Below are 13,991 nucleotides of genomic sequence, written 5' to 3' on the forward strand. Positions count from 1 at the left end.
TTGAAATTTATGAGTTTTCCTCCATAGGTTTGCATTGTGCGTAAAGGTGCATGTCTTTGAAAGTCTTACTTCCTTGTAAATGCGATAGCGCAAAAGTACTTACCTTTGAACGAAGTTCATGGTGGTTAAACATATCTAAAAAGTGTTATTTTTCTTAATTTGGGTCGGTTTTATTCTTTGAGTGTGTGTCTCTTTTATTGCCTCTGTGAGACCAAATGCTTAGCACTACCCTCTGATAAGCCTAACTGCTTGACCACACTACAATAGAATTAGTGTTATCTACTTTAGCCTCTGTAAACCATTTGGGGACACACTGGACTCTCTGCACAGTGTACTTTTTAGTACAGCGTATAGAGAGCCAGCTTGATTATTTGTAAGAGTAATATGCACCGAGACTAATATTGCGGTGGTACGTTTTCAGTCTTACCCGAGTTCCTTTCCCCGTTAGTACACATTAGGGTTATCTTGCCTTTTCTGACCTTTCTGTTTTTTTATGTACATCTTTACCTGCTTCTCAATATCGGTACACCAAATTCTGCGCTCTAACATTTCTTGCCCCTAGGGTTGCTAATCCCAAGCCCCATAGCAACCAAAAATACATGTATGAACAGTCTGCCCAGCTGAGTAACCTAATTCACTCTTCACATATAGGATTTAATAAAGGTAGACCACCACCAAACTACTATCCCAATAATAACCTGGCTAGGAAAAATAACAATCCAGGTTGCTGCTATTGCCCTACTCACAGGATTGCGGTTTTGCACAGAAAGACTTTGATGTTCGTCCTAAATTGCCTCTTTATTATAGCAGTGCTTCTCCGAAATCAGTTTCTAAGTGCACACCCTAGGGCAAAGAGACTGGGTAGGGTAGAAAACAGAAGATCTGGACCAGACTCCACTAGAGCTGCAGTATGGATTTCACAGCCATTCTTGATTTATATGGTGTGCAGGTTGAGCACTGTGTCACAGATTAAGATTAGGAGGCTTAGGATCACGAGACTGTTTCGCTACTAGCCATAGCTCTTTCAACCTATGGTGCCAAATGGCTCGGGTAAGGACAGCACATCTATAGCATGTCTGTGTAGGTGTGCTGTGATTCTTCCCTAATTCTCTGATAACTAGTTTCTAATTTTGTCTGAGCTTCATAGGAGACACCACTTGTGTAATTTTCAATAGTTAGCTGAATAATGCTATCCAAGAGTTTACATTATCTGATGACCTTGATTACAGGACACTGAAATCATCTTATGTTGCCTTAATTGATTGGGACAGTCTGTGTTTGTATGAATCTATTCCCTGTTACTTTTTCATTTGAGTGACCCTCCCTTGATAGATGTGAAGGGTACATGTATAAGAGTACAAAGTAGATTACATTTGTGTCGACAATGCTCTTTTGAAATTAGAACTGCTCTGCATGCTTTTTAGGTCTCACCTACGCAGCACGCATGCGCTGCATAGGAGGGCCTTTAGCCGTCGCTCTGCTCATTTTCAAGCACACACTCGTGCTTGTGGTGGCATTCACCTTGCGGGAGCGAGCAGTGTCGCGCATGCTAATTGGCTGTTGCTCGCTCCCGCAAGGCGGATGCTGCCACAAGCACGAGTGTGCTTCAAAACAGCTGCTTCGGGCGGCTGCAGTGGGTAATTAACACGATCGGTTTCACTTTCACGGCCACGTGGATTTATGCCGGTTGTTTAATGTCAGTGAATTCCTTAACTACCCCCTTAAAACTTGTAAGTAGTGTGCCTCCTCCTAGTCTCCCCTCGAGTCCTTGTTATTGTTTGCATACGGATGCTTCCAGAAAGTGGTCTCTCTCATAGAAAGGCGAACAGCAGCGTTTTCAGGGTAGTTGAGCATAGCAGTCTTGTAGTCTAGTATTACTTATGCACTTTTTTTTTTTTTTTTAGATGTATTTGATTATAACCACGTAGCATCATTGGCCTTTCAGTGAGGTTGAGACTTTTTGTAAGCATGCGGGGCATAGTTCTTCACAGCTTATTGCATTAACTGAGCATCCTTCTGGTAAATCATGCACAATAATCTAGATCTTTTTGAGTGAATTTTTTTTATACTCCAGTAAATGTAAGGGACAGAAAACTAGAAGAGACACCATTTAAACCCTGGTTACAATTTCCTTCCAAAAAATGGTTTTGCAGGGAACTTTTCCTGCTAAACATTTTATGTGACGATTCCTTAGCGAAAATGTAGCCTTTGCCGGGATGTCTTCACCTGCAAAATCTATAATTTTGAGACTATATTCCCTGTTTTTACTTGTCTAAATGTACGGAGTTTCCAAAAGACAGCTTCACAAATTTCAGATACTCTGTGTTTTCTGTTTGTTGAATTATTAAGGTCATTCAATGAAATTCGAGACCATTTCGGTAGGAATCAGTGTTTAGAACATGAGTCCATATGCATAACTTGTTTCTTAAAAATGAATTTTTTTCCCAGTAAGGAAATGTGGATTCACATGGAAAATGTATCCACAATAAATACATATATTCAACTTGTCGATTTTGTCATAATGTAACCATTTTGGAGGATGCCCATCTGGTGCATGATTTTTTTTTATCTCTTATGATACCATTGTAATTCCATGAAATTCACTCCACCGAGGTTACCATACTAATCAAACTTATAAAGATACAGAAAAAGCATTGCTACACTCCGATGCTACCTAGTGGTTAATGTGCTAACTTTGAAACCAGGAATCTTGTGTTGGAATCCTGTCTTTTCCACTTTACCGAACATTGTGTGATTTTTGGCATAAAATTGTAAATATGTGAAATATATTGCACGTGGAATGGAATTGTATAAATGGTGCCTCGGTGTACAACAACTTGTACTGTGCCCCATCACCCCTCCTACCTGTTAAACGCACAGCCTTTTGTCCCTACCCAGTTATTTTGCAATAAATAAACACCATTACACAGCTCACACTGGATGTTTCAAACAAAAGGAGAAACACACATCTGTGATGGTATTTTCTTAAACTTTAGAGCAACATATTTCACTACACACTCCTTAAAAGTGGGAAATATTTAAATATATTGTAGACTCTCGATTGGAAAATATAACGTACAAAAAATGCATAAAAAGATGATAATGTGCACATGTAATTGCGGGCTACTTCTGCGTAGTTCCCCTATGTAAATGCGCTTACAATGCAAATGCAATTCAGAAGTGACATTGTAACCACAATTGTCAGAGCACTGGCTAAACATGCAATGGAAATGCATTGTACACCCAATAGTTAGTACCTTTTAGGTACTCACGAAGGCCTAAGAATGCTTGTGCTGCACCTCTTGATCACGGACACCCCAGGACGTAATGTGCCTAGTACAGACATTTCAGTGAAGAGCACCAACACATAAGATGTCTGCAGGAGGGGGTGACATTTAAGGTCAAATTTGAAAATCATTCTGGATTTAATGCATTTCTGTAACTCAATGCTGCATAGTGTACATTACACGAATGTAGGGGTAGGAGAGTGAGCGTGACTTACCAATGAACAAGAATTTCATGCAGCATACACATAAAGTACGGTATGCATTATGCACAATTCATATTTGTATGTACCAAAAGCTCTAAATTGGGCGCAATGCGAATATTACTCTTTCGTTTTGTCTAACCTTTGCTAATAGGCCCTTATATTTTTGCACTTTAGTGGAAGTGGAAACATTCTCAGGCTTAAAGGCAGTGAGAAGTGTCTTAGTCACCATTAAGAAAAGGAAAGGAAGAAACTTACAGAGCATATTAATCAGAAATGAATGACCGTGCCACTGTAGAAAGATATTTGTGCTCTGTACATTTTCCCCTCTCTCTCTTCCTTTTATTAGTATGTGTCATAACTCTGGTATTTACTGTGGAATGTTCTTGGGAATCTTAAGATTTTGTATTTGGAATGCAGTTATACAGAAATTGGAGTCAAAATAAGTGTGTAACATAATCCCACGTGCTATGTTCAACAAAGATGTTGCAAGCTTTGGCATTTTTCGGAAATGTTCAGAATAAGCGGATTTCCATTGAAAATAATCACAGCAATGTATTAACAAGCATTGGCATAGCCAATAGGTCTTGCCTTTGGGACCTTTTAAGTATTTAATTGTGCAGCGCACTATCCTTGGTGCAACATCAACTGTTGCATAGCTAAACACTTATAATGTCCCAAAGGCAAGACCTATTGGCTATGCCAATGCTTGTTTTTGTTGTTTTGTTTTACCTTGACCATGAATGATCGGAGTGTATTGAAGAGCCAGTTGTGGATCAGTGTTGATGCTTGTAGTGATCATAGTATTATTGACCAAGAAAAGCTGATGACTGTATATCATTCATTTTGATTAAGGGAAAAACTGCTACTCATTGCATTTATGTTTTTTAATCAGTGTGGATGCCTTTAAATTAAATTTAATGTTGAATGTGAGTTTTTCATTGTTTCTCCTTTTTAAACCAGAAGACTGCTATTTAAACTATAACTAGTACCTTGCATGCACCACAGTGGTTTGGATCTATATTGTCAGGCAACTAAACTCTCAATGTAATCATACTTGAGAGGAGCAAAGGGCAGCTCAGAAACTCCCTGTGTTCATTTTCAGATTGGGAACGAGGGCCTTGCGGCTGACCTTACGGATGATGCCGACACCGAAGAAGCCCTGAAAGAGTTTGATTTTTTAGTGACTGCTGAAGATGGAGAAGGCGCTGGTGAAGCAAGGAGCTCAGGAGATGGGACTGAATGGGGTAAGAAGCAGGGGTGTCCTGTCCTGCAAGGTTTCTACAGGCCCTTATTGCAAGTCATCTTTTTGTACATTAAAGAATTACATTTGTGATTGAGCAGTAAAATGACACACTACCGAGTTGAGTGTGAGCTTCACACGAACCTGCAGTGATTATATGACTGCTACTTTTGGGACTGTAGATGTTTGTTTTTTAGGTTTTCTGACTCTCTGGGGCGTAAATATCCTCTTTACATTTAACGGTTTGTTAGTAGAGTGCACGCAGATGCTGCTTTGGGAAAAAAGCATCTTAAGCTATTTTGTAATTGCTGTTTTACTTTTCTGACCAGGGAGGTGGGGTAAACATTTCTGTATGTGACAAAGTCACCACTAGGGCAATCCAACCATGAGTAGAACCATCAACGAGGTCAGGGTTGTCTTTTTAGAAGAAAAGAAAAACTGCACTGCAGTTGATACACGTGCTCAAAGTGAAGTCAGATGTGCGTTTGTGTATGGTTGTTTTACTGGTTCTGTTGAAATATGCTGCTGCCCTGTATTATGTCTTACATGCATCACAAACAGGTAGTTGTGTAGAAGCTGAAACAAACTGAAATCTGAAAAAATGTGAGGTGGTTTTATCCTAGTTTTTTTCTGGATTTTTTTTTATCTGTAACAGTAGTTTTGAGATTTAGATTTCTTAAGTCGCTTCTCGATATAACTTTAGCAAGTAGATGTGGTTTGTACAGTGATGTGCTATCTAATCGACTTGTTACATTTTGAGGATTGTTGGCTGATGCTGTAAAGTACTTAAGGTGACTATTTACTATCAATATCTAGATGGTCAGTGTACATGAATTGTCATGATACTTTGTTTTGCTTGGTTGTTGAGGCTAAGATTCGTATTCATCTTAACCGTAATTGGTGTTTGTTTCTCAGTGACAGGGGTAGGCCAGTAGACCGCACGCGTGATGGGCATTTAGTAGCTCACTTTGGATTAATCTGGTCATAAGATTCAAATAGCTAGGTCCTCTTTAATGAGATTAGTGCAAACCTATCTTCGCACCCTGTAGTCTGAGAGGGACACAGGTGATAGTTTTATGATTCAGAATACAAGACCATATACGGAGAGACTAGAACTATGTAGTGAACCTTTTAGGCTTGGCTGTAAACAGTACTCTGCTCGATGTCCGGGCAGACTCATTTGAAGCAGAGATGTATACAAAACGACAGCCCTCTATTGCTTATTTCCTAAATTAATTGGAGAAGATGTAGTAGCTTTTAAGAAACGTTGATTAGAGCGAGATGTGGAGGATTCTATTCCTTTCGTTTACATTATTAATGACATTCTGATTAAAAATAATACTAAAATATTATGGGATTGTTTCATGAATATTCCAATTTGTACACAATGGTGGTCTACTCTGTAGCTCGTTGAGAAAAGTTTTGGGTATCAGTGGCATTTGCATCATTGAATAGGCAATGTGATTGCCTTATAACACTCCTTTACTCTGGAGAAGGTGTAAATGGGAAAGTAGGCTTATGGAATGCAATGTGACAGGAGCAGACTTTCTCCCTTCTGAGTTCTATCAACCTATAGATATGCTTCCTTCAGTGCTCTCCTTATAGATTTTTTTAAACTTTATTTAACAATTTCTAAAGTATAACATTGCATCTTCAAATGTTGGTATAAATTTATGGATGATAATGCCAATACTTCAGCAATTAAGTAACTCGTCGGTTCCACAAAGACGTTGGCAACAACAATATTCTGTTCATAATGAACATGTAAATCAGCAATTATATAAGCAATACTCCAGCCTGTCAATGTTTCGTACCCCCTGTATTCGTTTTTCCAAAAATAAACACATTTAAAAAGCATGATTTAAAAAAAAAATACACTATTTTCTATGGTCGATGCGATATCCTCTCAGCCAACTCCAGTCGGTACAAGTCCACGTTCAAGTTGTGTGGCAGATTGTGACTGCGCTGATGACGTGTAGTGCTTGAACAGGCCCCAAATGTCCCTAGGACGGGACGCTCTGGGGAGCGTAGTGTAGTATAAATCATAGTTGGTGTTGCAACAAGCAGGACTGTTTAGCCAGTCCTTTAGTGTCGGAGCATGTTTGCGCCCCCATTTAATTGCAATTTCTCTTTTAGCCAAAAGTAACCCTATAGCGGTAAACTTCCTAACAGCTTTAGGAATGTTTGTCACAGCAGTGCGACCTCAGGAGTGGGAATGATGTCTAAATCTATCCTTTGCTCTAGTGTCTGGAACATTGCAACCCAGTAGGCTTTGATTTTGCCACAGTTCCAGAAGAGCTGTGCAAATTCGGCGTGCGGGGATTTACACTTTAAACAACAGTGAGGTTTGTCTGGGTTTAATCTATGTGTCATCTCTGGGGTAATGTACGTTCTCCGTAGAAATTTAATCTGAATCAGCTTGAGCCGGCTGTTCAGGGATGCCTTCTTGGTTGGACTGCAGCATATACTGCCCACTGATCGTCCAAAATGGGATGCCCTAGATCTGTCACCCAGGAAGCCCTTAATTTGAAGTTGTTAATCGGGATTGTCAACACATGCTCTGTACATCTTGCAGATTAAGTGTTCCCTCCAGTACTATCTAAAGCAATGGATGGGGGGCTCACGATTCAGGTTCCAACGGGAATCCAGGAACCAATGCTCTCAATGCTGACCTTATACGACTAAGTACAAATTGGTCCATAAAGGAGGCGTCACTAGACTTAACCCCTTCCGAAACAGAGAATGTTTGCCCACCAATGTAAAAGTCCCCAAATGTGTGTAGATCGTATTTGAAAGTGTGCGTTGAACAATCCTTTCTCCTTTGATGGGTATCCAACGGCTGCTGGGAATCGGTAGTCCAGGAGAGTATAGTGCCAGGGAGCCCAAAACTCTTTTTTAGCTTCTGCCAGGCCCAGCTAGTGGTAGAGACGGTTTGGATGTCATTTGGATCTCGTGCGAAACCCAGAGGTAATACGGTGTTAAGTGTGTCGGGTAAGACCAGGTCAGCTTTAGGGCGCAAATACGGGATCCTGACATCTGGGTGAAACCAGGAGAGTGCATAACTGCATTGTGCTACTAAGTAGTATAGCTGAAGATTAGGGACACCAACTCCTCCTCTATTGTAAGGTAATGTCATCGCCTCCTAGCGGACCCTAGGCCTTCTGCCCCCCCAGGTCATTCGAATAAGGTGGGAACGTAGAGTTATGAAAAACTGATTTGTTAGTGGAATCGGAATATTATTAAAGAGATATAGAAATTTGGGAAGGACAATCATTTTGATCACAGCCACACGTCCTCCAATTAGAAGTAGGAGTCTAAGGCACCTGTCCACCTGCTTTTCGAGTGTGTGTACAGCCTTACTATAATTTAGTTTAATAATTTTGGCGGTGTCCAAATGTATGTGAATCCCTAGGTATTTAATCGAGTCAGAACCTCAAGCAAGTGGGAATTCACAATCCCATTACACCCTACCAACAGTGAGGGGGGAATATCACTGACTTGTGCCCATTTATTCCGAGGCCGTAGAATTTACAAAATCTAATAATCTCTCTAATTTGTGGATCTAAATTAATCTGTGGGTCCCTAACCTAGAGAATAATATCTGCATACAGCGACACCAGCAGGGGCCCTTTGTTAAACTGGATTCCTCTCTGCATGTGGCCTACCTGGAACTTTGTCGGGAGATTAATGTGGTCATTTCCCCCCCAAAGCAATAAAGAACCAATGTTAATACAAAATGTATCCATCATATTTGGATTCTCCATATTCAACATTATGGGGATTGCAAACAAACCTATAGTTTGTCGATTCTCCTAGAGGGAACGGAGAGAACAGCCAAAATGTAGCAAAAGTTTTTTTTTTAAATGCTTAAATGTAAAAGTGCTGTGTTAAAAGAAAAAAAAAGAAAAAACCATAACAATGTGCTAAGATTACCATCTTCCCAGCTTTCAGGAACAAGGAGAGTTCTATAAAAAAAATCTGCTTTTTAGGTCTCGCATAACCGCGGTCTCGCAGAGACCTATAATCAGCGACACAGCTATCCAGGAGACAGCAACTGGCCGCGCACTTTTCCTGTCCAAGAAGGCGATCGGAGCGGGCCACGCGCTCTCTGTGGCCAGCTGCTGTTTCCTGGGAAGCTCCAACACCACACACGCATGCGCATACACAGAGACACACACACGAACGCCCATGCACGCACACATGCCCCCCCCCATGCACGCATGCACATATGCCCCCCACCCCACTTACCGCCACTCCGGACTGCAGCCGCCACCGCGGGGCTCTCCCTCGGGCATGGGAGCCCCGCGTCACCAGCACTGCTTCTCTCCGTGGCACTCAGTGGGTGCGTGCGCGGGCTTCCGAAGACGGAAGTCCCACCCCACGGAAGGTTTCGGTTTCGCTCAAGTCTGAATCGCTGGGGGCGTGTGGTGAGTGCGAAGATAGAAGGGAGAAATGGTGTTTGTGGAAAACAATAAAGAAAGAAGGCAATGCCGAAAGAGAACCTGCGAGACGACTGAGACGAAGAGATGAAGTGCGGGGTGGTGGAAGAAGCACATGACTGTAAATGAACGAAGACCAGGCACGTTTCACAACTTCGGCGCGTGGCAGCGTCGGCTGCACGCTCCTGAGTCAAAGTTGGAGTTTCTACTCTTTTTAATATACAAAATAAATGCCGTACAGGGATTTGATGTTGCCCATAGTCGCGGTGGCAGTGTGTTGGCATGGGATTTTAATCCTCGCTTTAGACCTTTACAAGTACAACCAGGTGAGACGGGCGTACGGGGCACGTGGCAGTGGTGTGGTGAGTGAGTGGCATCTCTGTGCTGGCAGATATCTGAGGTTTCCGGGGCAAAGTGGTGGCGGTGGGCAGAGGAAATTCATCATAATCAGAGGGCACCGGTGCATTGTGGAGAAAGACGCCAGCGTTTATTTGCGGGTGCGAGGCTGGTACTGCCAAACTAATCACTCTAATCCGACCGGGCCCGCCGGAAGGATGGGAGAAAGGTAGAAGAGAGCATCGCTGAGGGGCCCCAGCAGATGGGACATCGGGCAGAGAGGGGGGCTGAGGGAGACGTGATGTTATGACGCAGGATCGGCTGCCGGCGGAGGAGGTGCCTCATCCCGTAAGTTTAGTTTATTTGGTTTTATTACTGTATTGATTTCATTACCCCCGACCTCCTAGCCCGTCCCCCCCACCCCCGCGCGCGTTCCCCCGGAGTCATGCAGGCCGCGAGAGGGACCTGTAAATTTGATGCCACCTCATGCACTTACATGAATGGTGCGGTGGACTTTTTAAACTACTTTACTTTCTTTGGCCCTTACAATCAAGTGCTTGCTGCTTCCGCGATATGAGAGAGAGAGAGTGTGAGCGAGTATGAGAGCGAGAGAGAGAGGCAGCCATCAAAACTGACCTCAAAGTTCTCCTTCAAAGACACTTCAAAACTTAATTCACGCCCTCTCTTTTACCTGAAGGAAGACCTTCCATTATAGAAAATTCTTCTTTCCATGACTATGGAAGTGCCTTCCCAGTGTGTTCTTGTGGTGTGAGTCTGCCATCTATTGCAGTATTATCCTTGTACCTATGTTTGGCACTCGTTTATAACATGCACACGTCACTTTTCTCTTGTATCACACTGTTTGCTACCTCTTACATTTTGTTTGCTTCCAATTCTTGCACAAGTGCCACCATTGCCTACGTAATGTTTGTGTTTTTGTGTTTGAGTGTCCTCCATTTATTGACGCTTTTGTAACCTGCACACGTCACTTTTTTCTCCTGTAATGCATCGTTTGCTACCTCTTGTATTTTGTTGGCTCACGATTGTCACTTTTGCCTCATGTAATGTACGTTTGCATTTGTAATTTGCTCACTTGTAATGTTCTCATGCATCAGTTCTGTTCCTATTGTGAAGCGCTCTGACACCTTCGGGTAAAGTCCGTGCGAGATAAAAATGCATACATTAAATAAATTGGGCTAAAGGGGCTTCAGCCCCCCCTCTGTCTTCTCCAGCCTGGGCTAAGATGACCGCATGACACTTTCCTGACACGCTTTAAAATAATTAAAGCATGGAAACCATTCTTCCCCAGTTAAATTTCTATTTAGGCTGCGTGTAGTATCAGGTGCTTTAGCAGATTCCGAGAATGTGACTTTAATTACCCTTTCTGAGAGGCCCAGAACCAGCCCGCCTCTGAAAGGTTTCAGCAACCCTCCCTGCCCCCCACCTCTTGTTTTGTTTGAGACGGGCTGCCACCGAGGTCAGGTGATATCCTTGCCTGAATGTGGGGATTTCACCTAAGCACTTTTGGTGTGTTGAATTTGTATTTAGTAGTTTTACCAGGCAAAGCAGCAGCTGCGTTGAGGGGGACATTGGCCCCAGACGGAGAACAATGCTTGAAGATAGGTGGTGCATGTAGTTTTGGGCACATGGGCCTCACATGTCAACGGTCGTTGGTGGGAAGATAGTAGATGTGTCCTAGAGGCTACATTTCCAGTTGTTGAACCAGAACGTCTGAGGTCAAATCCCGGCTTCCCCCCTCTTAAAATGTGTAATCTCGGGCATTTCGTTTTACATATCACGTTTTTTTCAGCTCAAAACTGTAAACAGTATAAAGTCTAATCTGAAACTTTATATGAAAATAGTGGACATTTACATGTCTGTTGTCAATGCCAACAAGAGGAGAATCTGTTTAAATGTAATATTAGTTTAAAAAAGGTAATGTTATTGGGAACGCCTTTTCTGACCGCTCACCACTTCTTCATATGTGCATACTTCCACAGGCACACACACCACCAGCCATCAGTGCACGCATCAATTGTTAACACATCCACAATTAACTATTGTAGCAATCACAGTATGGCGCACTTTACTTTTAAACATGTTAGTGCACGCTTTTCCACCATGCACACACACCACCAGCCATCAGTGCACACTTTCAACAGGCGCACACACACACCACAGCCATCAGTACACGCTTTCATCAGGCATACACACCACCGGCCGTCAGTACACACTTTCAACAGGCACAGACACCATAAGTCATCAGTGAATTCTTTCACCGGGCACAAACACCACGAGCCGCCAGTGCACCCTTTCACCAGGCACACACCACCAGCCGTCCGTGCACACTTTCACCAGGCACAGACACCATAAGTTGTTCATGCACGCTTTCACCGGGTACAAACACCACCATCCGTCAGTGCACGCTTTCACCGGGCACAAACACCACCAGCCAATACAGAGTTTGCAAAAAAATTCATGCAACACATTGTCATATACAATGCCAATAACTCAAACTTGAATGCTGCGAGACCTATTGCATTGCAAATGCTTGTTTTATCACCGTTTGGGCATTGTTTTGAAAGATAGCCTTTATTAGGTCTCGCCTACGCCGCTCGCATGCGCTGCATAGGAGTAGACGTTAAGGAATTCATTCTGTTTTTCGGCCAAAAACGTGCACGCATTGCATTGCTTTCAATGGCCACGCATGCACGTTTGGCGATTGCCTTGCATGAGCGAGCTTTGAAACATCTGTTTGTAATTAACTTTCAAACAGATGGTGCCCTTGCTCGCTCCTGCAAGGGAAACGCTGTGTGTGCTCTCGGCCGCACTCCCCCCCACTCGCTCGTTAATTTAGTGCTTTCAGCCCTGCATGGTGCTCCTGTCGCTGCCTCGTGCTCACACATCATCTGCAGGAGAACGAGCAGAGCTGCTGTTCCATCGTTGCTGATATGCCTTCATACGCATAACTCGTTAAAGCCGTATTCTTGAAAAGGAATTGTGCTTGGTTTTATGAATTGTTTTGCGTTTGTTGGCTAAAACAGTTTTTTTATCGCCACGATTCATTTTGCTGCATGGTAACTGAGATCTCAGTTTAATTTGTTGTTATGGTTCTCTAAGTCAACTCCAGTGCATCACATTAGCTGACTGCAACACGCAATTCAATATGCCCTGCACCAGGCACTAGTTTTGAGGTTCCCTTGGGGGCAATAAGAGCTGCAAAGTCATCAATATGCTACAGACTGCCTGTGATGCAGGCTCTGGAGCGGCCATGTTTCGACCCCAGCCGCGCACGCCCGGCAGGGTTTCAAGCCCTTATACTCACAAAGAAGACAGCGGTGGAAAACGAGCAGATAGAGGGGTTTTGTTTTTTAAACATCGATTTATGGTAAAACCCTAATCTGTCTCTTCCTGTTATTTAAAGCATTGCTAGTGTGCTACAGGGTCGGACTGGCCTATAGGCAGTCTGTCAGTGCCAGAGGGGCTGGTCTGGGATGCCGGTGTGTGGGTCAGTGTTTTGACAGTTTGACTATTTTATGTTGTAGTGGGACTGTTTTTACTGTTGATTTCCATTATTAGCACATACATCCATTTTGTGCAGCAAACACAGATCCATGCAGTCTGTTCAAACAGCTAAACAACATGTCCTTACAAATTCAAAACCGTCCCGATTGCTGTGGGCCACTGATTTAGCCACCAGATGTACTAATGGGCCACTTTTATTTTGGTGCCTGGCTTATTTTTCCTCCCAACTCTGGATAGGCTGTTCCTTTTTATCAAAGCACATCAAAACGAGGTTCCCCATGGCAAAGTTCCCTTTGCTATTAACATTTTGTGCCAATGCTAAACAGCCCCTAAATTAGATCGTCAACGTGCCTTGACCGAATCTTCCGGGTAGTCTTCTGCGCTTTTTTTCAGCTGATGTTGCTTGCGCCTGCCTCACTTACGAGCTGAGGATGAGCCGTTCTGTGCCCTCGCTTGTGATTGCCAGTGGCTCTGTGCGCCTGTATTCAATAATGCAGGACAATACCAAAGGGGATGATGGACGGAGTGCTACAGCAAATCAAACACTCACCCCCAGTCAACTGATCTGGGTTTAATCATCATCATTCTTTAGCTCACTCCACCACCCCAGTTCAGACATGGCCATATGCAAATCAGTCTGACCCTGTGCCTCATGGGAACAGTCCAGCCCGAACTGCCGAGCCAGGTCTTCCCTGGATCGGAAACTAGCATCCTGGGACCGGTTTCGTATTCCTAATCGTCATCAGCCAGGCTATCTTGAATCCAGTGGTAGTGAGCAAGGGACCCACTCAGGACGAACAAAACAATAACAAAGGGGATGATAGACCTAAATTAATCCCTTTGTTGTTGAACTAATCCCTTTGTTGTTGAATATCTGGTGGAGCAATGTCTTTGACACAGCATTTCGGTGGATGACAGCAAAATGTTGTCTTATTAACTGGTTATCATTATGACTCAATTT

The 13,991-nt window shown here is 43.1% G+C and overlaps 1 protein-coding gene across 3 annotated transcripts in view; it reads left to right on the forward strand.

The window, feature by feature from the left end:
- Window positions 1-13,991, forward strand: part of STRN3 (striatin 3) — a 984,550-nt gene that overhangs the window by 470,051 nt on the left and 500,508 nt on the right. For all 3 annotated transcript variants that reach the window (XM_078659406.1, XM_078659407.1, XM_078659408.1), the window contains exon 7: window positions 4,593-4,734. In XM_078659406.1, the coding sequence (XP_078515532.1) occupies window positions 4,593-4,734 (142 nt within the window). The remainder of the gene's footprint in view (window positions 1-4,592; window positions 4,735-13,991) is intronic.

Source organism: Lissotriton helveticus, chromosome 9 (genome assembly GCF_964261635.1).
Source record: "Lissotriton helveticus chromosome 9, aLisHel1.1, whole genome shotgun sequence".
Lineage (NCBI taxonomy): Eukaryota > Metazoa > Chordata > Amphibia > Caudata > Salamandridae > Lissotriton > Lissotriton helveticus.